Consider the following 26,592-nt stretch of genomic DNA (forward strand, 5'->3'; position numbering starts at 1 on the left):
GCTGGCTCTGCCGCGCCTTGGGCGCACCCACTGGCTGTGCGCACCCGCTTCCTTCCTCCCGGCGGGTCTTGGCGGAGCACCTGCTGCGCGGGCCAGGGGGCAGACACGTGGGTGCACGCATGGACCCGGGGACGTACACACAGTACACACGGGGCGCGCAAACGCGAGGCATAAACGCGGCATAGGCGCGGGCGCCGCCTGGCTTTCCCTCCAGGAGCGCGCCGCGTGAATTAGGACCGGAGCTCGGTGGCTTAGGAGCAGGAGCGCCCTGCGGAGGCCTGGACAGGAGGGCCCGAGCCGGGGAGCAATTCCCGGAGGACCAGTGGGCCTGGGAGGGACCGGCAAGGGGAGGGGCCCAGCCATCGTGGACGTCGGGGCATGTGGATTCTGGTGCCTGGCTCCCTTGGGCCTGTGATGGGAGGAGGTCCAAGGAGGCAGGCCTGGCCAGGGGCCCACCCTGAGGGCATAGCCCCCAGCCACAGATGGGGCCAGTGAATCCCGCTCCAGTGCCCCAACAGAACCCAGTGGGGACAATTTCCCCAAAATGTAATCTCATTTTAAAAAAGCAAGAGCTAAAATGCCTGTTACTTTATTCTTAAACTGTTCTCTTTCTACTGTCTGAGTCTTGCAGCAGTACAGCCTTGGCGGGGCAGCCACTGCACAGCGTGGACAGCCTGCTTGGTGGGAGGCAGTGCCACAGCTCACGGGGGGCTCGTCCTCAGGCTTGGCCACCCTGGGCGGTGGGGGGGGGGGGGGCAGGTGGACAGAGCAGCTGCAGGGCACAGACTCGCTTCGCAGTGTGCAGGGGTCAGGAGTCCGGGTCCCCAAGGAAGGTGGAACACCAAGGGGAGGCCCTGGCTGCCGAGGATCCCGCAGTCCTCTGCCTCGTCCCGCTTCCTATTCACGACCCGGCCGTGGGGCAGTGTAGGTGCTGGGGAGCCCCTCACAGGGCCAAGAGGCTCAGCCCTGGATTGGCGTGGCTGCCCTTGACAGCAGAGCTGAAGGACTCGAGGGCAGCCACGCCAAGGCCCGGGGTGGAGGTGCGGCCCGGCCAAGGCCTGCAGGGGTGGCCAGGGAGCTGAGATCCGTGAGGTAGTAGCAGCTTCAGAGCCGATACGGGGCTGTGGGCTGGAGGTGCAGGGTTGGGTGGGCCGTGTCCTTCCGGCGGGTGGGGCAGAGGGCAGTTGGGCTCTTCCAGTGTGGAGGCCCTGAGGCTGGCAGCCTCCCATCCCCACAAGGCCAGTGGGAGGTCCAGGCTGGCCCAGCCGAGTGGGTGCTAGTGTGGCCAGGAGCACTTCTCAGGGGCAGACTCGGGGGGTGTCAGGCACTTCCCTAGCTTCTCGCAGCCAGGGGGCGCCCAGTTCTGGAAAGAAAAGTTTGGAGAATGTGCAGTCACTCTAGGTGCCTCCGGACCCCGCAGTTTCCAGACTGCTGCCTGCCAGGGCCCAGGACGCGTCCCACCTGATGCCTGTGGTGTGGAGGCCACCTGTGTTTCCACCTTGGCCCAGGGAGCAGGTGGATGTCCTGGGGGTGCCGTCTCCTGGGGGTAAGAGGCCAGGGCCCCAGGGTGTGGGTAGCCATGGGGCAGGGCCTAATGCCTGAGCCCCAGCACTGAAGGAACCCGGCTGCTCGCTGCCTGCAGCCCCAGGACTGGCCCCGTAGAGACGGGGCGTGGTGATAGAAATCCGCACAGGATTCCCCACAGAAAGTGCCCATTTGGTTTCTGGGGCAGCTTCGTGTTTCAGCACAGCACTGCTTGGCAGAGCGTGGACATGGATGTGGACTTTTCTGTGCAGCCCTGCTTTCTGTGCCCGTGTTTTTCCTGGCAGCAGAAGAGGGAGCCTCCCCGGTGTCCGTGTCCTTCCACTGCCCAGGGGGTGTCCCTGGGCCAGTCAGAGACCCAGAATCACCCTGCAGTGCACTCCCGGGAGGGACCTCAGTCTTCGTGTCACTGAACTGGAGCACGGAGGGTGTGAGAGCCTCGGGTGAGGTGCCCTCCTGCTCTGGACAGCAGCGCGTGGCCCCCGTGGTCATGAGGGTCCTGGCTGCCCCAGTCGGGAGGGGCTGGCCACCTGGGCAGGGCAGGGTTTGGATAAGGAAGCTGTTCCCAACCTTGGAGGCAGAGCAGAGAAAGCCTCGGGCACATGCAGAATGTAATTCCGGGCCCGGCTTGTGGGTCTTGGGGGGCCTGGGGGGGCTGACATCCGTGCTTCTCAAAGACTCCTCAGGTGTCTGATGTGACAGCCAGAGGATGCCAGCGTCCACCTTACCCCTGCTGCCCTGGAAGTGGAGGGGCCGCAGCTGGGGGTACCTGGAAGTGGGGTCCATGGTTGGGAGGGGGCCTGAAGAGGGATGGGGTTGGGGGGCCTGGAGGTGATAGCTGGGACTGTAGGGGGGACCTGGAAGTGGGAACCAGGGCTGGGAAGAGGTCTGGCAGTGGGGGGCACCTGGCAGTGGGGGCTGGGGGTGTGCCGTTAAGTCTGGGGCCCACACTGCTTGGCAGTCTTCACTTCTCCTGTGGGGCTCGAGGGGCTCCCTGCTTCCTCGGTCCCAGGGCCCCACGGGAGGAGTGGTGAGGCCACCCCACCCTGGCCCTATCTTTGGCTCAGTGCCCTTCGCCCCTGCCAGGCCAGCTGCCCTCTACCGCTCCGCTATCCTTACGGCTCCTGGAGAGGCCGGGAGAGGGCTATGTGGGGAGAGGGCCTAAGGGCTTAGCTGCCCCACGTTCATTCTGCAGGTCTTGGGGCACCACCAGAGCTTCCCACTGGGATAGGAGACTCATCCATGCTTGTGCAGCAGCATGTCACACAGACATGCTTGTGCCCTGGGTCAAAGGAGGTCTGTCCCTGCTGGTATGTCCCTGTGGGCTGGCCGCACACCCTGGCTGGCTGCCCAACGTGCCCACCCCCACCCCCATGGGTTGGGCTTGTCCTGCACCTGCAGAGGGGTCAAGCAGCCCCCTGCCACACCTGTTAGGTCTGACACGGAGCAGCAGGTGGGTAGCAGGCCGCAGCCGCTGGAAGCAGGCTTTCTGTGGCCACCTGCATGTGGAGGATAGGTTTTCGGCTGCAACCTCAGCTGGCCCCACAGCACTCATGTGAGGCCCCCACAGGGACTGCACTGCACACAGCAAGTACTCACCATGACCGCCCGGTTGCACACATTGAGCTGGGGCTGTCCAGGGACCATGGCCTCCTGGTGCTGCTGTACAACAGGGGTGACCCTGCGAAGGGCATCCAGGTACTCGGAGCTGGCAAAGCTAGAAGGGAGAGAGCCAGGCCAGCTGGGGAGGGGCTGGGACCAGGGTGTCCCTCCCTGATGTGCCACCATCCAGCAGCCTCTGGCCCCCACCCCGCCTGCCCATGGGCATGGCCCTGCCAGGGGCAGGAGTGCACCTCAGGGACCCTGTGGACAAACGGGGTTCAGGCAGGGCCACGTGACAGGACGCAGCCATGCCCTTTGGTCTCACTGTCCGGGGCCCTGGCGGACCCCCGGAACCACTGCGGGCCCAGCTGCAGCATCCCCAGCGCTCGGGGCCTTCACAGGCTTCCTCCTGCCCTCCACGTTCACCCCCCTCCGGCCCAGGCTGGGCTCCCTCCAGGGCGGCTGTGGGGTCTTTGCGTCAGCTGCTGGCTGGCCTCGCTCCACACACCCTGCGGGCGTCTCCAAGCGGGGTCTCAGGCATGTCCCATGTCTCTCCAGGTTCTGTGGCCAAACGTACCAGGAAAGACGGTTTACATGCCATGGTGTGTGTGCAGTGGGCAGTTCCAGAGGCCTGCACTCAGCCCCGGAGCCCTTTGGGCTGGGCGGTGGTGCAGGGTATTCTTGCCCAGAACTGTGTCTCCCAGTGACCCTGGGCACAAGGGGCTGCAGGCTTCTGGGGCTGCAGGGGGGAGAGTGGGAGCAGGAGGGGGCCTGCTCCCCACCGCCGCTGCACACCCCAAATGGTGATGATGTGGCGCTAGCAAAGACTGCTGTGGTATGTGTTCTGCACGTCTTTGCCACAGCCTTGGGTGACGAGGTGGACCAAGGTGGAGGAGCCCAGACAGCCTGGCAGAGGCAGGGGTCACACTGAGCCTCCATGGCTGCCGGCTGGTTGCTTTGCCCTTCTTGGGAGCATCTGTGTCTGAGAGGCCGCATCCCTGTGTCTGCCATCAGAGGCGGGGCTCCGGAGGCTCAGCTGACATCTCTCTGTGATCCACCTTGCGGGAGCCTGTGACCCAGTGTCGTGTTTGCTCCAGCCACGGACGTGTCCATGAGATAGCAGCTGAGGGCTCCAGAGCTGCCAGGGCTGGACCGGCTGGAAAGTTGGTCCAGGTGATGGGAAGCAAGATGGAGGAAATCCTCGCAGATGTGAAAACATGCCAGGCTGCGGCCAAGTGCACAAGGGCTGTGCCCTTAACTGACACTTGGAGCCCCTGGGTGGTCCTGGGGCAGTCAGGCAGCTGCGGCCTGGTGGGCACACGAGCTACAGGCAACTCTTCTGGGTAACTGCATGCTGCAATCTGCTGAGGCCCTGCTGGGTCTTGGCCCCAAAGTGACTTCTGGGGGCAGGTGGGGGCTCAGCTTCAATCCGCTGGCCCTAGTCAAGTGGCCGTGAGCTCCGGCCTCCTATGACTTGCGATGGCAGAGGAGCCCCACTCTGTGTGAGTGTCCTGGGGCAGGGGCTTCAGTGACAGGATCATCCTTGTCCTGGAGGCTAGGGTCTGAGGCGTGGCAGGCTCCAGGGGCCGGTCCTGCGGCTTCTCCCAGTTCCTGGGGGCCCCGGGTGTCCTCGGCTGTGGCTGCGTCCCTCCACCTCTGCCCTCTCAGGCCTCTCTCTGGTCTGTGCCCCTCCCAGGGACACTCACTAGACTTGGGCGCCCCTCTGGTTCAGGATGATTTCACTGCGGCCCTCACCTTAATTAGCTCTGCAAAGTCCTTATTTCCAGTAAGACCATGTCTGAAGTTCTGGTGGGCACAGATTTGGGGGACACTGTTCTGTGCCCAGCCCCTTCTGTTTCTTTCCCACGTCCAGGGCCTGAGCTGCACGGAGCTCCAGTGAAAGGGCCGTGTGGCTAGGGGAGCGCCTCCAGTGCCCCTGTGTGGGGCAGAGGCCCCACCTGGGAGCCTCACTGGGAGCTCAGGCTTGGCCAGAGGGCAGGTGCTGCCACCGAGGGTGAAGGAGCCCCAGGGTGGATGCCCAGGGCTGGAGTCACTGCTTTCTACATCCTCCCTGCTGCCCACTGTAGGGGGGCAGCCTGCAGGTTCTTGCCCACCCTGTGCCCAGACCCTCACCTTCCACCTTGGCCATCCCTGAAGGCAGCTCAGGGCAGGGGGCCACACCGCTGGGCCACACAGACAGCTGGGAGTGGGGCGATAAATGGGGCACCCAGAGGGGAGAGCAGGCTGGATGGCATCCCGGGCTGATGTGGAGGGCCCCGAGGACTGGCAGGCGGGGCGGGCTGTCTGGGCCCCTCCAGGTGTCTCCTGTCAGACAAGCGCATGGCCGTGTGCCCGCGCCCCCGCTCACCTGAGGGGGTACCTCTCCCCAGGGTCTCGTCCCAGGTGGAAGATCAGGGGCAGCTCCGTGTGCTCTTCCTGCGTGTGGGTGGTGACGCCCGAGATGTTCTGCCCGGGGCAGAAATCGACGCCCTGCAACAGGAAGTCGAGGGGGCGGTGAGCTGGTGCATAGGCGTGTGTCCACAGCGACGGCACCCCCCAGGAGCTCCGGTGTGTCAAGGGTCCAGCGGGACCGTGCATGGCTGTCCTGTAGGCTCAACCTTCCTGCCCTCCTGGACCGGGAGCTGCTGAGCAATCACGCCTGTGCACCCTACTTTTTTCCTGGGGGGTGAATCTCTAAAATATGTCAGTCCACCTCCTATCCTGACAGCCCGAGTTCTAGAGCAAAGTCTTAGCCCTGCCCTCCTCCGTAGCAGACGAAGGGACGGTGCCCAGTGTCCATTCAGACGTATTTGCTTCTCCAGGTGAGGGGGGCCTGAAGGCCAAGAGAAAACTCAGAGCGTGGGGACAGACCCACAGGTGACTAGGCATCGAGGGTGCAGGCAGGGACCTTGACAGCAGCTCAGCCGGCCTTCCTGAAGGGCCGAGTGCAGCCTGCGTCCAAGGCAGCCCTGCCCTCAGCTCCTTCCCCTTGTCCTCTGAAGTGCATCTGAAATGGGCTTCCTGTGTCCTGGTCTGAGCTTTGTCCAGGTCCTGGGGTGGCCTTCAGGCCTCACGGCACCCTGGCCGGAGGCTTTCTCTCCAACTCTGGCTGCCATGGGGAGCTCTCCCCAAGGCTCGGCAGCTGCCTCTCACGGCCCCCCGACTCAGGCAGAGAAGAGCCTGCTGCCTCCCCTCCCGAGGCTCCGGTGTCCCCGGGACCCCAGACAGCTCAGCACCAGCCGGCAGCCAACACAGGGCACTGCCTACAGGGTCTGAAGAGGTGGTTGTGACCCGTGCATGTCAGCCTGAAACTGGGGGCTCAGAGCAGCGCTGTGCTGCTCCCGCTCAGCTGGGGGGGGCAGCTTCCGGAGACGGCAGTGGTTTGACAGAAACCTGAGGCACTCCTTGTCTGTCTGCAGCGGACAGCCGGCTGGCGGAGCAGTGATCCCCCTGCTTGTAAGCAATGCAGGGTGCCGAGGAGTGAGAAGCCCCCTCATCTGCACTGGGCTACAGACCCCCGAGGCAGTGGCTGGAAGAGTGGGTGCTGGGACACGAGAGGTGGAGGGCAGCTGGTGGAGGGTCCCAGGTGGGTTCCAAAGTGGGTGACCCTTTGACCTCTGGGAGCAGAACTGCTGGAGAACATTGTGGATTTAACAGTGGGAGAAACAACCGTGTTTATCATAGAAATGATCAGCAGTTAGTGTAGAAGTATTCAATCTAGACAGAAAACACACATTTTATGATGTGGATGTCAATCAGATAAGCTACTTAATTAGGACCTTGCTGAGGAGTGTGGTTTCCTTGTGGAGAGGTCTTGCCCCGGCCCTCCGGCTGGCTGTGCTGCTGAGCCAGGGGCCGAGGGGCACGCAGGTGGGGCAGCTGAACTTCTCAGCCCGCCTGGGGTGGGCAGGAGGGAGGCAGTGTGCACTCTGAAAAGCCCCGTGGGACTCGGCCCAGGAGCGCAGGTCACGGGCCTGTGGGCATGGTAGCACATGTGCTCGCGCCACCCCTGCTACTCAGCAGCTGAGTGGGCCCAAGAGTCCTCCATGACCCAGGACACGGATGGGGCCCGGGGGCTCTGAGGTGCTCCTGGACTAGCGCACAGCCAGGAGGCCCCCCAAGTCCACACAGGGAACCTGGAACCTGGGACTACAGAGCCACGCGCTCAGCTAAGCCGCACCCTGAGGCCACCATAAGTCGGGAGCTGCCCGGGACTGTGTGTGGGGCCCCATGGGGCAGCCGGTGGTCTCCGAACAAAGCTGCCCCTGATGTGTTGACTGCCTGGAAGAGGGGGAGGATGCGGGTCCAAGTCCCCACCATCCCCCCACACTTGGGGAGCTGTCCATGGCCACGGGTGCTGCCACCACCTGTGAGGTCCTTCCTGGCTTCACGCACCCCTGAAGCTACTGACCCCTGGAGGAGAAGGGCTGCTCTGTTGGCGTTAGAAGGAAACCACGGGGCACCGCGATGCAGTGGCCCTGCGCCCCCGTGCTGGGCTTGGGCAGCCGCCCTCCCAGGGAGGGACTCCCAGGACTGCTCGTCTCCAAGAGGTCTGAGCCGCACACACCAGCCGACCAGGCCCTCTGAGCGTCCCTCAGAGGACAGAAGCAGTGAGAACGTGGGCACCGTGCAGGCAAGGGCCCAGTGCCAACAGAGCCAGCTATGCCCAGCTGCAAAGAGGTGCTCTGATGCTTCTGACTGCCCCGGACATGTGGTGCGGGCAGGACAGGCCGAGCCAGCAGCCGCTCCTCGGCAGGGCCTTCTGCATTTTCCAGGGGAGGCTCCCTGCCCTCTGGTTCTAGCCGGCAGAAGCTGGGCTTGTCTCCCTCGGTCTGGGCTGGATCCCGCCCCAAGAGCCCAAGGGACAGCTTCCAGAATGCCAGGCACCCCTGGACTCGGGAACAGCCACGAGGCCCCGGGGGTGGAGTGAGACGCAAGGCCACACCGGTGGCCCGAGGGTCCCCACACTGCAGGCCTTGGCCCCTTTCTGAGGGCTGAGAGGGTTCTAGGCACTGCCAGGGCCTCTCAGCCTCTAGGCACCTAAAGGGGTGAACCAGGTGCGGCCCTGTCGGGGGCAGGGGACAGCCCCTGGAGGCGGTGGGTGGCCCCAGGGCTGAGGGCGAGTGGGGCCAGGTTGAGGCTGCTGTCCCAGTGAGTCTGGGGGCCCACAGGGCACCCAGGAAGTAGGGGAGGCTCGCTCCAGAGCTCAGACAGCAGGACAGGAGCCAAGGCTCCCTCTGTCCAGCCGGGCCCACCTCTGGCCAGTCCTTGCTTCTGCCCACAGCTGGGTACGTTCTCCAGGCACTGGGCCATGTGGGAGGCAGCGCAGTGTCCTCAGCTCTGTCCGTGTGCCTGGGCTGTGACCACACATCTACACAGGGCACTCAGGTCTGGGTGTCAGAACAGGTGCGCCCCACCTGCCTGCCACCGCCCAGCCTGGCACCAGACCTGTGACCCACGGGCCCACAGGCTGCCTCCCAATTGGTACAGAATGTTCTAGTACTTAGATTTCTCATTAACTTAAATTTGCTTTTCTTCTCAATTGAGGCACATTATCAGCCATTTCTTGTGTCTAAAGATCCAGGGGCTTGGGGGGTAGGTTGACCCCCGAGCTCCCTATAAGGGGTGGGGGCCGGGAGACCAGAGGGCAGGAGGAGGGAAGCAGGAGCTGCTGGGCGGACAGGGAAGGCTGTGCACAGGTGCCTACGCCCTGAGGGCAGCAGGAAGCAGACCCTGTGCTGAGCACTGGTGGCCAGCACAGCTGGCATGGGTGGTTCGCCCTCAGGGCAGGCTGTGTGGCACAGACACTAAGACACCCCACTGAGAGGGGCCGCCAAGTCTGGTCATGCCTGGGGGCAGAGACAGGAGGGGCCAGAGCGCTGGGGGAGGTGCCCAGGTCCGCCTGGGGCCCTGAGGTGTCTGACCTGGGTGTGGGGCAGAGCCTGCCCTGAGGCCTCCTTCACCAGGTTCTGGGTGGCCTGAGAGCGGATGGGGTGTCCCTGGAGGGGGTGTCAGGCCCTAAGGAGCCATCCTTGTGGCTATACCATGCTGCCCCCTGGCTCCTCATGGTCGTAAGCACAAAGAGCAGAGAGGTGACCCCGAGGCCACCACCCTCCGCAAAGGCCTCTGGCCACTGCCTGATGCGTCCCCCCGGGGGATGGAGCCCTGAGCCCTCACCTGTCTGAATTCCTCCCAGGAGTTGGTCCAGGTCCAGAAGTGGGCCTTGTACTGGCCGAGGGTGACCGCCATCAGCGTGTTGCCTCGGTAATAGAATATGGGCCTGTCGGGGAGGTAGGAGAAGGTCAGCGACACAAGAAAGTCACAGGCACCACTACAGTTTAAATCCTACAGGAAGGACTGTGCTGAGGTCGCACTGGGCGCAAAAGTGACAAGGTGCCCAGGCTTCCCCTTTGGTCCCGGCAGATGCCAGCAGAGAAGCCACTGCCTCCAGCTCCTTCCTAACGGGCCCCTGCAGCAGGTTTTAGAGGGAAAACGCCCACGAGTTAAGAACATAGCACATCTGGCCCCTGCCTGGAGCCGAGGCCATGCACAGCTCAGGGCAGCAGGCCCTCCCCAGCCACGCCACTCAGCCTTGGAAGCTTATGCCCCTCTTAGAGCAGCCTGGGAGGCGCATCTGGTTGGAGAAAATGATCGCTGGTCTCCAGCTAGAGAGAACTGGCCGGGGCACACGGCAGAGAACACAGGTCAGCCAGGCGCCAGGGATCGGGAAGGCTGGTGAGCTGGCGAGCGGATGTGCTCTCCCCTCGCCCACGGCCCGAGGCAGAGGCTGCAGACACGGCGGGAGCGAGGACCCCCACCCATCCTGTGCGCCAGGCACATCCCAAGGACTGGGGCTCACGCATGAGCATTCCGGGGCCTCGCCTCCCTCTGCCTCGAGGCAGCTGGGCAGGGCCGAGTGCCCAGCAAGACCCACCTGTCCATCAGCCGGCCCTGCAGCATGGCTGGGAGGAGGTCGAGGCCGTCAATCACCCTGTCACCAGGTGGCTTCAGGCCTGCGAGGGACAGGCCGGTGGTGAAGAGGTCCATCAAGCTGCCCAGCTGGTGGCTCACCTGACAGGGACACAGCAGGGACCCACTCAGGACTCCCTGCCCTGACCAGACAGCAGCCGGGGGCCAGGCCCCCAGTGAGTGCCATTCTGCCCGGCCCGGTCTGCAGAGGCAGTGCACTGGCACACGTGCAGTCAGTCCCTTGCAGCATGCACACACAGACCCTAGACAGTCCTCGCCACTGTACGCCTGTGTGCACACATGCCCCGGTCCCAGCGCCTTCCCAAGGGAACCTGCCCTTTCAGCCTCACCCGGCAGGGTCTGGGGCACAGGTTGCATCGGAGGGGAGAAGCCGGAGAACTTCGGTGGGCCTGGCACCTGCTGCCAGCCAGGACCCTGAGCCATGGCAGCCCAACTAAGCACGCACTGCCCCCACCCCGGGGGCCTCTCTTTGACCCTGGTCCCACAGGACCAGCCTCCTCATAGGGGACACTCTGGGTGGACGCCCAGCGCACATGCCATTTGAGCCCACATGGGGGTGGAAAGGCCAGCCTTTGGTTAAAAAATTCTGTGAAGCCTTTGCGAAAGAGGAGCACAACCAGGGGCTCCCTCATGCCAGGGGCCACCCCCTCCTCACTTTTTTATTTAGGAGGAAAAAGGGAAGAATGGAAAGAAATCCAGATACTTTAACCATCTGGAAAAAAATAAATAAGGAGAGCAGCTGAGGCGGTGGGGTGCGGGGGGCCGGTGTCCGATGTGCCGCGCCGACACAGGGCAGCCGAGACGCGCACCATGATGTGAGCAGTGCCTTCAAGGTGCGCTCCACCTGTCGGGGGGCTGTGGTGCGAAGCCCCCGAGGCCGTTACCAGCACTTTGAAGGCCCAGCTCAGTCAAAGCTGGGTGAGTCACCAGCTGCAATGAGTGAGGTTGGCCTGCACGTGGGAAGGGGGTGAACACCCGAAAGCAGGTGGACAGATGTGAGGGTTTAAATGAAATCCTCGTGGCTCTACAGGGCACAGCCCTACAGCCCGTAGGATTCGGTCTTGGCGTGTGCTGTGGGCCGTGGGCCGTGGATGACGGCGGACCCTGCACTGTGTTCTTCCTCCTCCAGGAAGCAGGGCCCAGAGGGGCCTGGAAGCCTGGCCGGCGAGGGATGGGGTCACCCACAAAGGCTGGAGTGTTTCCCTGTAAGGCGGGGTGGGGTGGGGAGGGTCCTCCCAGGGCGGGTCTGCACCCAGCTTGGCCACCCAGAGGTGACTGCGCTCGTTGGGCCTGTTTGCTAACCTGTGGGATGCGGATGACGATGAAGACAGGCAGAGAGACTCCCGCCCTATGGCATCCCACCCAACGCCGTCCATGCCCAATCCCGGACCCTGTGACTGTTCTCTTACATGGAAAGGGTTCCAGGGCTGTGCGGGATCAAGGTGCCAGTCAGCTGAAAACGGGGCTGATCCTGGAACCCCACGAGGGCCAGGAGGGCCAGAGCAGAGTGACGGGTGACACTCATCCGGCCGCTGCCGGCCGGCACGATGGGGGAGGGGCCCCCTGGAAGCCGCAAAGGATGAGGCACCGATCCTCCCCAGGGCCTCTGGGGGAGCCAGCCCTGCAACCCCAGACACAAGGCCTCTGAGCTGGCGCTGACCCCTGACGCCCAGAGGGTGCAGGCACCTGCTGTCGTCCACAGTGTGCTGGCTGCATGCGTGGCCGACAGGGACTCAGGCCCTTGTCACGGTGCCACATGAAGGCTGAGCCACAGCAGTGCTGAGAACAATGCTCTCGGGAGATGCTCACGAGGAGGGGGCGGGCGAAGGAAGGACGGCGCTCTGCATGCTTAGCGACACCCTGTGTTTATGAGGGTCTGCAGCAAGGCACCCGGCCGGAGAAGACCCTGAGAGAGGGGCCCTGAAGAGCAGGCAAGGGTGGCCAGTGGGGACAGTAGACCCAGCCAGGGGCCAGGCCACCCAGCCCTGCCGTCCGCGCCTGTGCACTGCAGACAGAAGCACTATGGGCGGGCAGCCGCTGTCTCAGAGTGTCCACAGAATAGTGGCCTGGGGACATGCAACTTGGAAATTCAGGTTCTATGACCAAACAAACTTTTAAAAACTTGGCTTGCCAGATGTTCATGATACCCATTAGCATGCTACAGGCTCTGACAAGTCCTGCAGAGAAGAGACCTCTTTGACTCAGTTTAACTCAAGACTGCCACAAAGCCTCCTTCCCTGTAAGGGGGTGGGACAGGATCCCCCCAGGGAGGGTCTCCCTACATCCCTTCAGCAGCTGCCTCCCCAGGAGGAGCTGGTTTGGAGGAGGAGAGGGTTGGGTTTGTCCCAGCATCTCCTGGGCAAGGCAGAGTGACTGCAGAGAGCGGGCCAGGGGGAGGCCGAGTGTTCACACCCTGGGGTGACCACAGGCACACGACCAAGCCTGGACTCACCTGGCCTGCAGGGATGTGCCCAGGCCACCACGCAATCGCAGGCTCCCTCATCCCACCTTCAAATGTGGTCTGCTTCCCGCACAGGAAGGGGCCATTGCTGCCACCTGCAGAGGACAGTGGCTGCCCATCAGACCGGCTGTCCTGAGTCCCCAGGGCCGCACATGCCGCCGGACGCCCACCCTCGGGATGCATCTGTCTGCCTGGGACCTTCAGAGGTGGCCCTGCTGAAACTCCGAGGCATGGAGACCGTCATGGAGACAAAGGATCAGCCACAGAGTTCTGGCCTCAAGTTCAAGGCGGGGTGGGGTGGGGAGGGTCCTCCCAGCGTGGGTCTGCACCCAGCTTGGCCACCTCTGGGGCTCTGACCCCGGCGCTCGGGTCCTCACACTGTGCCCCTAATGCAGACCCTTCCTCAGAAACAGCAAGCGTGGCCCTGTGACCAGGAGCCTCAGAACCTCTTCAGGCAGAGCCCTGACACCCTTCCCAACTGACAGTTTTCTGGGACTCACCATCACTTTGCAGGCACCCCGCTTCTTAAAACAGTTTGTGAGGCCTGTGTAGGTCTGGGGCTCAGTTATCTAGTTAGTCCCATGGGGAACCCATCAGGGACAGGGCGTGGGCCACTCCTGACAAGCCCTGTGAGCAGGCGCCCCTGAACCACTCCTATGGGGAGCGCCAGTGGGCAGAGGGCAGCCCCGCCGACTGCGGAGCCCAGCGTGGTCCCCAGGAGCACAGTGGTGCCCTGCTGGGCCAGGCAAGCTGTGCGGCTCTCACCCGCAGGCCCTGAACAATAAGCAGAAGAGAATGGTGACGTCCCAGCAACCCCTGCGCAGGCCCTGAGCCCCACCTACACGTGGCAGGGTGGGCAGCTCTTGGTGAGGGACGGGGAAGCCCGCAGGCTGGGCATGCCCCTGCCAGCTGCACGCAGGGTGCTCAGGACGGTCTCCACCTCAGCAGGATCACGGGGCTCAGCGGCGTCAGGCCCCTGGATTTTCATCTCATGCTTATTTACATCTTACAATCACACGTACAGACGTTCTTGTGCATATGAACTGTTCTGTAACTTGGCAATGAAGACGGGCTGACGTCCACACCCAGGCCCTGTTGACCATTGGGGGAGCCTGTCTGGGGTGCCCCACTGGGTGGGACAGCAGCCATGCTGAAATCCTGCTGGACCCTGGGCTTTTGCTGGGATGGAGCCAGGGGCCCCCACCCCATCTCTGGACTGTTGGCTGAATGGGGAGGCTGCGTGAGGACAATGCCCCCATGGAGAGTGGGGCCAGGCCAGGGGTGGCACCGCACAGCACTCTCGGTGGGCCCTGAACCCCTGTGCCTGTGCCAGGATGCTTTCTGCCTTACGCCAGCTGTGCTGTCCCTGCCACCTAAGACCCTGAGGCTCCACTGCCCTGAGCACCTGGCTGCGGCTCCTCCTCACGCAAGCCACAGCCTTCCTTCCAGAGCCGTCTGGGTGACCAGGGCCTGGAGGCGCCAGCATTTCTGGGGAGAGCAGGATGGAGAGGTGTGCCACCCCAGGCTGGGAGCCCCCATTGGACAGCGGACACCAGAGGACCACCTGATGCACAGAGAGGCCGAGGCCCAGCCCAGCGCTGTCGGGGCGTGCAGCCCCTTGCTGCACCAGGGCCCTGGGGTCCCCAGGAGCACAGTGGTGCCCTGCTGGGCCAGCATGCTAGCTGTGGGTCAGGGGGCTCAGTCTTTCCTCTCCTGGACACCAGCCCCATGAGGCCTCGGGAAGAGCTTCTGAGGGGTGAGGTGGGCCTGAGCCGGGGTCTGGCTGCCAGTGGGGCTGGGGAGTATGTGTTATGCATCTTAGCTCTTGGGGAAGATGCTCATTACACCCCCATGAAGAGAGGCTCCCTAACAGAAATGCAGCCAGACGCCACTGCACTGTAGCTGAGTTTAGAATAAAAAAACACCAACGAGAAGGCTGACAGGGTCCCTGGAAGGAGAGCGGGTGTTCCCCCACTAGACAGGGACCTCAGGAGGACAGCGGGTGTCCCCCTCACTGGATGGGGACCCTCAGGAGGACAGCAGGTGTCCCCCCACTGGACGGGGACCCCCAGGAGGACAGCGGGCATCTTCACCCTCTTCTCACTGCCCCAGGGGCAGCTGAAGTACCAGGTACGTCTCAGTGATCCAGGCCCCGAGTGGGGCCTGGTTTGTGGACATGAGGCCTGGGGAGGAACGGCTGGAACACCTGCCTTGTTTGGGAGCAGAGATGAGGGCAGCGCCATTATCGGAAGTGAAGAAGACAAGTGTGCTCTCCGCGATCCTCAGGTCCCGGAGAAGGCTCAGGATTTTCCCGACGCTGTCATCGATCTCCCGGATGGCGTCCCCGTACCTGCGGGGAGGACGGGGCTCTGGTGGCCGGTCGGAGAGCTGTGACCCCGTGACATCAGGGACAGCAGCACAGCTGGCTGAGTTCACAGAAGGGGAGGGGGAGCCCCGAGTCCCAGAGTCGGTCCCGGAGGGGACCTGCTGCCCCCTTCCGCTAACCCCGGGCTGGCGACAGCTCCAGGAGGAGGGGGCACTTCAGCCCTTTCCTGTCATCACTCATTGGGGACGTGAGCGTGCTGAGTGCCCTGTCCTTGGGGGTGATTGAGTAGAGCCAAGTGCCCCAGGTTGGGAGACTGAGTCTCTCTGGCCAAGGACTTACCGCCCTCGCCGGCTGGTGTCCAAGAAGGGCTTAGAAGCATAGATGGGTGCGTGTGTGGCATCAATGGCCCAGTAGAGAAAGAAAGGGCGCTGAGCTGCCCGCTGCCTCTTAATGAAGTCCAGGGCCTCCTGGAGAGAAGGACACCCCGTGGTCCTTGGCCTGTAGGCGACCTCCCCGCCAGGGCTGCCCAGCCCAGCCTTCTGCTACCTGTAGGTAGATCTGGGTGAGGTTGGCTTCTCCTGTCTTCAGATTAATTGGAAATTCTTCATAAAATCTGAAAATAATAGATTCAGAAGAGAAATCAGACTTCATGCCAGGAAACCCCCTTCCTTCCCGACCCACAGGCAGTGCTGGGCCTCGTTTAAAACAAAAACGGAGACATTCAGCTGATGGACACGTCCGACTGGACGCTCGCGCTGCCACCCTGCAGGGGCCAGTTACCCGACAGGTGTCCGGGGGGCGGGAAGAGGGAGGAGAGGGGCGTGTGGGGCATCAGGGCTGTGTGCGCGCTGCTGGGAGACGCAGGCCCTGAGAACGGCCGCACCACGCTGGCATGTGCTAGGAGAGTCCAAGTGGGTGTGCACCACCCCTCGGCAACGCTTTACCTGAAGGGCAATGGTGCGGCCAGGTTTTGATCCATGATGCCTGATAAAGCTTCCACCAAACACATAAAGAAACACAGAAGTCAGAAAAAAAGGCGAAGACGAATTAAGCTAAACAAAGTGCGTGGAGGACCAGGCTGCCCCAGGGCAGCCCACCACAGGCCCTGTGCAGGGCTGCCCTGGCGAGGCCAGCTCCAGCAGGCTCAGAGAGGGTGCACTAGCTGCAGTTTCCTGGCCGTGTCCAGCACCGCTGACGTGCCGACTTGGTGCAGGAAGTGGTCTCTGAACCTGGAGCCCAGGACCTGCCCGCGGGCCTGACCCCCAGCAACTGTGAGAGTGCCTTGTTCTGGGGAGAACCTGGCTGTCATCCCATTTCTGAAAAGGTTGGAAAGCTCCGCAGAAGCAGTTTGCAGCAGCCCCAGGCCACGAGTCCTGTAAGGCCCTGGGCAGAAGGGCAGGACAGTGGTGCAGGAAAGGAAGGGACCGGTTACCTGCCGACCATCTCCCAGTCCCTGTACACAGGAATGTTGGGCCTGTCCCTGTTGTCATAAGGTCCAAAGTGACAGTTGGGGGATCCGAACCATTCGTCAAATCCGTGCTTCAAGGGGTGGAACTGAGGCCTGTGGCCCAGATGCCTGAAAACGAAACCCAGGGTGCTTCAGGGACCCCTGCTCAGGGACCCCCGCAAGTTTTGAGCAGTGCCAACCCGGCGCCTTCTCAGTTAATTCAGGGAAGCAACTGCCCTGCAGCACAGAGGGCGTCTGGGCACAGAGTGTCTGCGCAGAGAGGTGGGCATGGGGCAGGGTGAAGGTGTCCAGGCATGGAGGCAGGCACGGGGCAGGGTGAGGGTATCTGGGCACAGTGACGTGTCAGGGCATGAGGAGGGCATGGGGCAGGGTGAGGGTGTCCAGGCATGGAGGCGGGCACGGGGGCAGGGTGAGGGTGTCCGGGCATGGATGAGGGCACAGAGGCGGAGTGAGGGTGTCCGGGTCAGGTGAGAGCACAGAGCAGTGCTGGGGCATCCCACTGGGAGCGCTGGGAAAGGCCCGGGAAGCCGAGGCCTGGTGGGGTCTCACGCCCAGGAAGGTGTGAACCGCAGCCGCAGCCCATCTCTGCTCCGGTGCTCTCCCCGCGCCTGTGCCTTAGTTCTCAGGCGGCTCCATGGGCCCAGCCTCTCTCTGGGTTGTGAGGAAGGAACCGCCCCAGCCAGATCACTAGTGTCTCAGGTTAAAGCAGCTAAGAGCCTCCTTGCCAGGTTAAGGGTGAATCACTCCCTGAAGATGGCCTGGGCGGGGGCTGGCTGAGCCGGCCACCACAGACTGCCCAGACTGGACAGCCAGGGCCTGCTTGTGCTGCCCACCGACCCAGGCCTGGCCCTCAGTAGGGGAGGCTGTGCCCCCCCGCAAACTGTCAAGCGGCTCAGAGACCCGTGCTCTCTGCGGAGCAGAGCGGCTGTCTGGAAGCCCTCACACACGGCGGGCGTTGATGGAGTTGTGCGGAGCTTCCTCCTGGATCCTGCCCTGTGCTCCTGCCCCCATGCCCCCGGCTCGGGGTGCCTAATGCTGGGTCCTCCGACCGGCAGGAGGTGTGGACATGCATCCTCCAAACCGGAGGGGCCAGTGGTCCTCGAGCATGGCCCCTCCCGCCCCTGAAAACGTGGCTTGGAGGGGTGGTATCTGTGAGGCTGGCTCTGGTCACCGCTGCCCGGGAGGGAGGCAGCTGCACCCGGGATGTGGGCCAGGTTCCTGGGTTCACATTTTCAGAAAGCCTCTCACAGAGACACGGGCTTGAAGCATGGCCCTGGGCGGCATAGCAGGCAGGCCCACCCCGACCATTCAGAGGCCTTGCGGTGGGTCACGCAGACCCCAGGCCACTACGGACTCAGATGTACCACTTGGTCACTGGGCCAGGGACCCACGGCGGGGAGCAGTCAGGGGGTGGGTAGTGGGGGCCAGAGCTGAGCCGGACCTTGGCCCCCACTGACGGCTTTCCAATGCTCTGCCCCTGATGGTGCCCAGGGCCCTCCTCGGCCCCTGCAGCCCCCCTGCCAGGGGCACGGGCCTCGGCTCTGCAGCGGCTTCTTCCTCTGGAGAAACCTCGTCACCAGCTCGTGCTGCTTCCTCTTTGCCGCTTCAGCGCCCCGCTGCCCCCCGTGCCTGCTCCAGCACTAGCCGGGAGGCAGGCACATGGCTGTGTGCCTCTATCTGCTCGTGTGGCTTTTGTGTAACGGAAACACCCGGCTGCATCCTGTTCACGTTATGCCACCGACTCAGAGGGCCCGTCCCCAAACAGCAGTGGGGCCAGCCCCGCCCCAGGTGAGCTGGGGTGCCCTGGGAAGCCAGGCAGGCCGAGCAGCCCCTTACGGAGCCCAGGCTGTCCACCCCAGGTCAGGCTGAAGTGCTGGGGCTGGGTGTCAAGACACCAGGACAGGCCCCGCCATGGCCACCAGCACCCCCAAGGCCCTGAAAGGAACCCCTGACACCAGGCTCTCCACCCTGCCACCCGCAAGGAGAGGCCAGGTCCTCGGCCTCGGGCCGTGGCTGCCTGGCCCCCAGCTGCCCCCCTGCACGGGTCTGCTCTGCGAGGCCTCGCTCGCCTGCCTCTCCAGGCCCTGCCCCCCGTTCCCTGGCTCCCGCGTGCACCTCTCTCCCGACGGTTGTCAGGGGCCTTGGGAGCTTGTGGCAGTGTGCCCATTCCTGCTCTGGCTGCCCATATCAGTGACCGTGAGTGGGAGGTTGCCAGACCCTGGGCGGGACTGCCAGGTGGGCACAGAGTGTGGTCGTCACCAGGGCAGCCTTGACCCGGCTCTGGAGGCCTCATGGCTGGCTCCGCCTACACCCGGACTCCCTGGCACTGCACCACCAGGTCCGCTTTACAGCCACCCCCCGCCCTGAGCTCGTGTGCTTGATAGGACGGCTCCCAAGGGTCTCTGGAGTGAGACAGCGCTTGCCAGGGGGCCTCCAGGTCACCTGGATTTTCGGACCACTACTCCCTGGTCCCACACCCCCCACTGCTGTGACTGTCCATGTGTGTGGAGCAGCCATCCCCAAGGGGCACGGAGGAGTTGCCTCTCCATGGGAAAGCAGTACCAGGGAGCATGGAGGGGTTAAGGGGGGAGGGGCCCCAGGGCTGTGAAGGGAGACGGCAAGGGCTGGAAAATCAGGGAAGGCTGCCTGTAGGAAGTAGGCTTGCCGGTCTCCACAGCCCCAACACTTGGGAAAGGAAAGAGGGTATCTGACCTTCACACCAACCCTCCAGGGCTATCTATACACAGGGCTATCCCCCAGGGGACAAGGTAGAAACACAGGTGGGAGTAGGAGTAACACACTTATAACAGCCAACGCCGAAGGGCCCGCACGGGTTTTAAAGAGCCACTGTAGACATCCCACCAGCCTGGGGCTGACTCTGTCTCCCTCCCACGAGGTTCCCATCTGGGAGCGCTGTCATGACCCCCGGGGCACAGGGCCCCAGCGCCGAGGGGCAGGACTCACCACTTGCCCACGATCTTGGTGGCGTAGCCGGCCTCCTTCAGCAGCTCGGGCAGGAGGTGCTCCGTGTCTGGGATGCCGCCCACGATCTCCTGTGGCGTGTAGGCTGGAGGGGCAACAATGTGCGTGAGCTGCAAGCACACGGAGCAGGCCGGGCTGTGCAGGGTGACGAGGGGGACACTCTGCCAAGGAGCTGGCGCTTCGCAGGCCTTCTGGGGCCCTCCAGGGTCCTCGTCAAAGTCAGCCAGTACATGTGGGGATGGGCAAACCCTGCCCCCAGAGGGGCTGGACCTTCAAGGCCAAGCCCTGGCCTGCAGCCCCCTCTGCTGGCCCACCGGGATCTCTGGAACATGCCACCTGGACCACAGGGTCTCCACTCTAGCCGGGCTTCCCTAATGCTGGCTGCACTGCCTTCCTCAAGGGCTGCCTGAAACCCCATATGCCCACCCTCTGCCCCCACCCCAGGCACCTGGTTCCTCATGTCTCCTTCTGGGCAATGGGCAGCGGCCCCTTGCAGGGGAGTGTACCCTGCTCGCCAGGTTGTGCCAGGCGCAGCAGGCACAGGAGGTGCCAGGAGAAGCCATGAGCGGTGCCGGTGGCCTCGGCAGGCTCATCAGCTCATCCTGAATCCCCAAGACGGAACACAACCTCACCGTCCTAGTTGCCAAAAGGCGCGGTTTTCAATGAGAGCACCGCAATACAGCTCAGGGACATGCCGTGACCCTCAGAAAGCCTTGGGCCCAGGTGAGGACGGGCACCCCAGAGGAGCAGGCCCGCATGTGAGGGTGACCGAGGCGCACCGTTTCTGGCGTGCTGGTTGGTGGTGTAGAAGCCACTGCGGATGGGCAGGCGTCCGGTGAGCAGTGCCGCCCTCGCTACAAGGAGACAAAACAGACAGGATGAGGGGGTCCGGCACCAGGCCCACCAGTTCTGCAGCCTCCCAAGCCCCCACCGGCTGGCACTCAGTGGCGGGTGGGTCACTGGGGCTGCGGGGTCCACAGGCCACCCTGCGTGACTTCCCTTCCCCCAGATCGGCCATCATGCGTCATCTCTCCAGCAGGGGTGGCCTCTGGGTGGTGGGGAGGCTGCCTCCCTGCCCGCGTGGCCCCACACTGCAGCTGAGATCACTCCCCGCACCCCAGCACTTCTCCTGAACCAGCCATGGCTGCTCAGCTCTGGGGACCCAGAGCGGCAGCCACCACAGCAGCAGTTCTACCTCAAAACACCTATAGGCTCCAAGCCCTGGGCCACCTGGACAGTGGGAGCCTGACGTCCCAAAGCCCAGGGGTTTGCCCACCAGCCCTGCCCCATGAACTGTTGCCCCCAAGGGGCCCCTGCCTTACTCACAGGGTGAGCACAGGGGGTTGGCTGCGTAGAAGTTAGGGAAAAGCATCCCTTCCTTAGCCATCTGGTCCAAATTTGGGGTCTCTCTGGAAGGTTCTCCATATATCCCCAGGTCACCCCACCCCATCTGCAGGAGAGAGAACATGGGGGGGTGCGATGAGCCTCCTTCCACCTGGGAGCCACCCACCTTGCCCGAGTCAGGCTGGCTGATCCTGGGTCTGCTCGCTGGCCTCCTACCAGCCTCTGGCTCACACAGCACATGCTAATGGGGCCTGGTGCCCAGACACACACATGCTGGCTTGACATGGGGAAGTGTGCCCTTGAGGCCTGTTGTGCAAACTTAGATCTAAAAGCAAGTGGTAAAGGTCCCCACAAAGCTAAAGGAAGCATGGCGGCAGGACCCAGTAGCTCCTGGCCAGCGGCATACCCACAAGAGCTGCACATGCACAACGCGAGCGTCCACAGGGCACGATTCACGAAGGCCCAAAGGATTCGTGCCACGTATCTGTCACCTGATCAGTGGACAGATGGGATGTGGTTTTACCTGCAGTACTGGGTTGACTACGGGCCCCCCAAATCAATGTCCACTCGGAACCAGTGAACTAACCTTGTTTGGAAACGCAGATGTAAGTAGCCAGGGTGGGGACATCCTGGACTAGGGCAGTCCTAAATCCAATGACAGGTGTCCTTGTGAGGAGAGGGAGACAGACGGAGAGGGACCACGTGACCACGGCAAAGGTGGGGGTGCATCCCAGGAGTACCTGGGGCCCCAGGAGCTGCAGAAGAGGTGGGAGGGATGCCTCTCAGAGAGCCAGGGGAACCAGCCCTGCCGACACCGTGATTTCAGATTCTGGCCTCCAGAGCCACGGGAGAAGATTTCTGTTAGCAGGGAGTCATTATGCCCCAGGAAAAACACACACACAGGGGGACCCTCCTCAGCCCCAGGGAGGAGCAGAGCCCCGATGTGCCACAGTGCGGGTGAGCCTGGACAGCGCGGCACTGAATGGGAGAAGCCAGGAAGGCCACACTCTGTGGGGGCCCCCTGATGCGAAAGGTCCAGAAGAGACAAGCCCACAGACACAGAAAGCAGGGACTGCCGGGGGCTGGGGCTGGGGAGTGGCTGACAGAAGGAATCTGGGTGAACTGCCTGTAATGTGAACTGTTTCAGTGGAGCAGCAGCGGGGCTAAGCGCGGGGTACACCGCGGGCCAGGAGCTACCGGGTCCTGTGGCCATGCTTCCTTTAGCTTCATGGGGACTTCTACCACCTCACTTTAAGCAGGGCCCAAGTGCTTCCCCATCTCCCTGGGGCCCTAAAAGCTCTTCTGACTCACAGCCAACAAGAAGCACCAGGCCTGGGCAGAAGGACAAGGGTTTGAACAGAGGGGAACGTGCCCGCCAAGCCTGGGTGCAGCCAGCGTCTGGGAAAACCGGACACCCTGGGCTGGTGGGGGGAGCTCTGAGGTCAGGCCCTGCTGACCTCATGGAGACCCAGCAGCTGTGGGTCCCATGTGAGTGGCTGCACGTGTACATTTGCCTGGGATGGTCCCAGGTAGTCTGCCATCTGTCATTATGTCCCTTTTTCTGCACAGAGGCTGTACCCTCCTGTGAGGGTGACCAGGAAGGTGGTGGGCCTCTCCGGGAGATGGGTCCCCACACTTCTCCCTCATTCCCATCTGCCGTTCCAGGCGGCCAGGGCCCACTGCCTGCGTGGTCTGCTCCCAAAGGCCCTTCTGGCCGACGGTCCTGGTTGGGCTCTTTTAGCTTTGGATTCTTTTGGAGCCACTGAAATGGCTTTTTGACCATGGACAGCAGGCAGGGCATGAAGCACAGCCCAGGGACAGCAAGCCGACAGGAGCAGAGGAAGGCGGCGGATGGGTCAAAGGACGCCATGGCTCAGCGATGCCTTGGTAGGAAGGCTGCATGTCCAGGGACAGGCCTGCAGGCTGTGTGGGGGCTGGGCCATGACCTCTGGCCTAGCACCTGCGGGCAACTCCTGCCTGACTTCTGCCTGACTCCTGTCCCGGTCCTGGCCCATCCCAGGGGGCGTCAGCGGGAGCACCCTCTGCCTGCACACGAAAACCCTAGCCTCCAGGAGGAATGCAGTTCAGCACAAATCCCAACATCTGCATTAAAGTGTAGGCCAGGGAGCCCCTTCTGTCAGGGAGCAGAGGGATCCTCCCCAAACCCCAGGCCCCAGAGGCTAGCCGAGGGCCAGCCTGCTCCCAAGTGAGCCTTTCTGAGGCCAGCAGTCACTGGCCTGGCTTGACTTTTTCTTCCCAACACTCTTCTATTTATTGCTTATGTGTTTGTGTCCTTAGCTATAGAAATAGGGACATTGTCATCCCCCTCGACTCATTAGGTTAAAGGAAATTGCCATCTACAGGACCCTGTGTGGGATCTCATGTGCAGTCTTACGAATTGTTCCCTCTCCTGGTGGCTGCCCACGTGGCAGGGAGAAGGGGCCGCGGAGGGGACTCACTTCTGCTTCCTGCCACAGGACTCCCGAGGAATGTAAATGTCACTTGGTGTTGAAAGGCATCTTTACAGGGGCACAGGCTGTGCCTGCCTAGGTTGGCATGCATCAGCGGTGCCACAGGTTCAGGCCGGGCCACGGTTGATAGCCCCCTGTGGTCACCCAGGAACTGGCCTCTTTGCACCTCACTTTAAGCTCTGGGCAGTCAGGGTCGCCCACCTTAGTTCCATTTTACTAATAGGGCCTGGAATGCAGGCAGTGCTTGGGCCCCAGGACCAGAAGTGGTCTTGGGCCCAGCGGGGCTGGGCTACCCTGAGAGGGAGCTTCTGTCCCTAGGCCTGCCCCCACCCACTTGACCCATCAGCCTTGGGGAATAGAGATGAGTCAGCTCTGCTGAAGAAATGCTTCTCAACTTCTTCTAAACTCGGCCAGCCCATCTGCTAGGGCCTGTCTGCTCCTGGGTAGCCTGGAGGTCTACACACCCTGTCACACCTGCCCTACTCCCTGAACTGACCCTTCCTGGGGTGGGCCCGAGGCCCTAGCTGGACAGGCCAGGAGCTCCCTCCCCAGTGAGGCTGGCTCAGGGGTATGACCCAAGCCATCAGGGCAGCATGCCCTCCCACTGGGCTTGCTGACCACACAGGGGGTGAGGCTGTGTGAGGACACAGCGCTGCAGGAGAAGGGCCTCTGCCCTCTGCATCCTGCTGGTCTGTAGCCACCGAGACGCTGGCCTGTCCAGTCAGGAGAGCCAGGATTCCAGTTTTTGCTTAAGTCACCATGAGTAGTTTACTGTCATTTGGCACCAAAAAGTTCCCTAAGCAGGACAAAGGTCTTCCAGATTTCTATGAGTTTTAGCTGCCACAGAACCCCAAAGCCAGGAGAAGGAGCCTGTTTCGGAGAGCCGAGCCCCGGCCGTTGCTGCTGCCTCACCAGAGGGCTCCCATGTCAGCCCCTCTGAATAAAAACACCCCCAGCAGTGGTCACACTGGACCACTCAGGACAACCCGGGCCTAAAATGATGCTTCCAATAGACACACAGGGGGCTACCTGTGTAGGTTTGCATTTTCCAGTACCCCACTAAAAAAGCAAAAAGAAGCGGGAGAATGAGGCTATCGTATTTTAGTTAATGCAATATATCCAAAATATCACCACTTCTACAAACCCTCCGTATAAAACATGACCAGTGACCTGCCTGGAGGGCATGTTAACTGCAGAGAAGGGCAGGGCAGGGCAGGGCCCGGCCATCCAAGAGAGGCAGGCCACTGGCACGGCGTGCCCAGGCACTGCAGCTCTGCCAAGAGAGGAGACTGAAGCAGGAGTGAGCCCGTCCAAGGTCTGTGCGGTGCCCTCACCCAACTGTCACTCTGCGCCCACCACGTGGGGCCCCCCAGGGCCTGCAGAACCTGCTCGGGAGCACCCATTGTGAGCACCAGCTCAGAAGACTAAGAGGCGGGGTGTACGTCCACGTAGGGAAGTGCTTGCCAGGCTCATCTGAACATTGTTTGTGTTTTTTGTAATACAGGATCAATATCTTAATAATAAAAAATTATTAGGTGAAATATTTTACATTCCTTTCTCAAACTAGGTCTTTGAAATCCATGTGTGATTTACACTCACAGCACCTCTCAGCTCCGACTAGCCAGGCCCACTCGGCAGCCATGCCAGCCTTGTGGCCGTGATGCAAAGGCACCTGTGAGAGTCTCTGCCAGCCTTTTGGGGAACTCTGAATTATTTTTACTCACACCACTTCCGACGCCAAATGTGGAGAGGGTGTGTTGCACACCACCCTCTTCAACCTCTGGGCATCAGCTGGGGCTCCAGCAGTGCGGTTCTGAAATCACCTCCCTGGAGCCAGCATCAGACCCCACAGGTCAAGGGCTCGGTCCCGCAAGGCCTGCCCTGCAGACATCAGCTGTGGGTCCCGGGGCCGCTGTGCTTCTGACTGACCTGCTGTAAATCAAGGGTCCCCATGAACCCCTCTCCTCTGGCTCAATACATTTGCTGCAGTGGCACATGGAACACAGGAAAGCAGTTTGCTTATGTGAAAGTGAATACAGGGAAGCCTCCCTTTATTACGAACATTTGTGATACAGAATCATTACAGAAGAGGGAGCCGTATCCCACCCTCCACCTGGGCTCCAGCCCCCTCCCTCCCTGGAGGTCAGCTGTGCTGAAAGCCTCTGCCCTTTAACCGTCCCTTGGCTTTTCTGGGACCCTGTCCTGAAGCTGTCCAGGGCCCCAGCCACAGCTCCAAAGACCCTGCTACCGCTCCAGAGACCGAGAGTTTTAGGAGCCGTCTGCCAGGACAGGTCCTGGGACCCGGCTGGTACTGAGCGCCTGCGGCTTGTCCTCTGCCTGCCTCAGTGCACTGGGCATCTGTGAGGACAGCTGGACTGGGGAGGCCCAGAGGCCTTTAGCACCACACAGCTCACGGGAGACTGAGCCCGTGTTTGTCTGCCCTCTCACTTCGCCCTGACGCCTCACACTAACTCATTTCAGAATCTCCATTTCACTCCTGCAAACCTATGGATAGAACGCGCTCCTGGCTTCCGTGGGGGAAGGAGCACAGGGGCTAAAGCCACAGGGGGACGAGTGGGCTCAGCTCCCAGCCGGGAATTGTGCCAGCCCCTGTAGGGCTGGCGCACCAGTGGGGCCTTGGGCGGGGGGCTGCGCACACCCATCAGGTGAAGCCCTTCCTGGGTCTTCTGGGACCCACAAAGATCTGACCTCTGGCCAGAATTCTCGGCAGGGCAGAGCAGCATGACCTGACCTCGCAGCCGGGGACAGTCCCGCGGCAGGGCACGTCCCACAGGCCAAAGGCAGAGGAAGGTGAGTTTCAGGGCAGGCAGGCCCTGGGTCTTGGGGGGCTCTGCACACCCTCCTCGCCTCTGATGCGAGGGCAGCAGGGGCGCTGGGGTCTAGGCTGCTCCTCCGTTCTTCCAGAGCATAAGGGGTCTTCCGGTCCAAAAAACTACCTACCTCATTCGGCTTCATACACGCGGAGATGGGGGGCACTCGGCACCCCCAGAGCCAACCCCACGGCCCACTGCGCCCACACGATCTCCCCGCTGCCCCCTTCCGCTGCCCCCATGGCCTCCCCCACGCCCACCCTGCCCGCTGCTGCCCTCGCGGCCCGCCGGGGCCTCCCGCCACGGCCGCCCAGAGCGCAGCCCTCCGCGGAGCCCGGCCCGCGCCCGCACTCACGTCGTCCATGAGCAGGAGCAGGATGTTTGGCGGCTGCGGGGCGCCAGTGGTCCCCGGCGCCGCGGCGCTCAGCACCAGCAGCAGCCGCCACCTCGTCATCGCGGCAGCCGACGCCATGGCAACAGCGCCCGGAGCCGCCGAGCCCGGACTAGCCCCGCGACTCGGGCTGCGGCGCGTTGGGCCCTTCCGGCCGGGCGGCGGGACGGGGCGGGGCGGGGCC

The 26,592-nt window shown here is 62.8% G+C and overlaps 1 protein-coding gene across 5 annotated transcripts; it reads right to left on the bottom strand.

Moving 5' to 3' along the window:
* Positions 1-568: 568 nt before the first annotated feature.
* GALNS (galactosamine (N-acetyl)-6-sulfatase) lies at positions 569-26,587 on the bottom strand. Of its 5 annotated transcripts, XM_073226119.1 has the most exons (15): positions 26,373-26,505; positions 21,302-21,360; positions 20,698-20,821; positions 20,151-20,225; positions 19,354-19,456; positions 16,354-16,497; positions 15,468-15,534; positions 15,261-15,388; positions 14,806-14,945; positions 12,587-12,690; positions 10,079-10,215; positions 9,322-9,424; positions 5,513-5,634; positions 3,142-3,259; positions 569-1,363 (listed from the first exon to the last, which is right to left on the bottom strand). In XM_073226119.1, exons 2-15 carry the CDS (start codon positions 21,341-21,343, stop codon positions 1,277-1,279), a joined length of 1,494 nt encoding a protein of 497 aa, XP_073082220.1. In that variant the 5' UTR covers positions 21,344-21,360; positions 26,373-26,505; the 3' UTR covers positions 569-1,276. The 5 variants fall into 5 exon arrangements, with proteins under 5 accessions (XP_073082220.1, XP_073082219.1, XP_073082221.1 ...); XM_073226118.1 differs by lacking the exon at positions 21,302-21,360 and having other exon boundaries at positions 26,373-26,586; XM_073226120.1 differs by lacking the exons at positions 5,513-5,634; positions 21,302-21,360 and having other exon boundaries at positions 26,373-26,587.
* Between the last annotated feature and the right edge of the window lie 5 nt (positions 26,588-26,592).

The sequence above is a fragment of the Manis javanica genome, chromosome 17, assembly GCF_040802235.1.
Source record: "Manis javanica isolate MJ-LG chromosome 17, MJ_LKY, whole genome shotgun sequence".
NCBI lineage: Eukaryota > Metazoa > Chordata > Mammalia > Pholidota > Manidae > Manis > Manis javanica.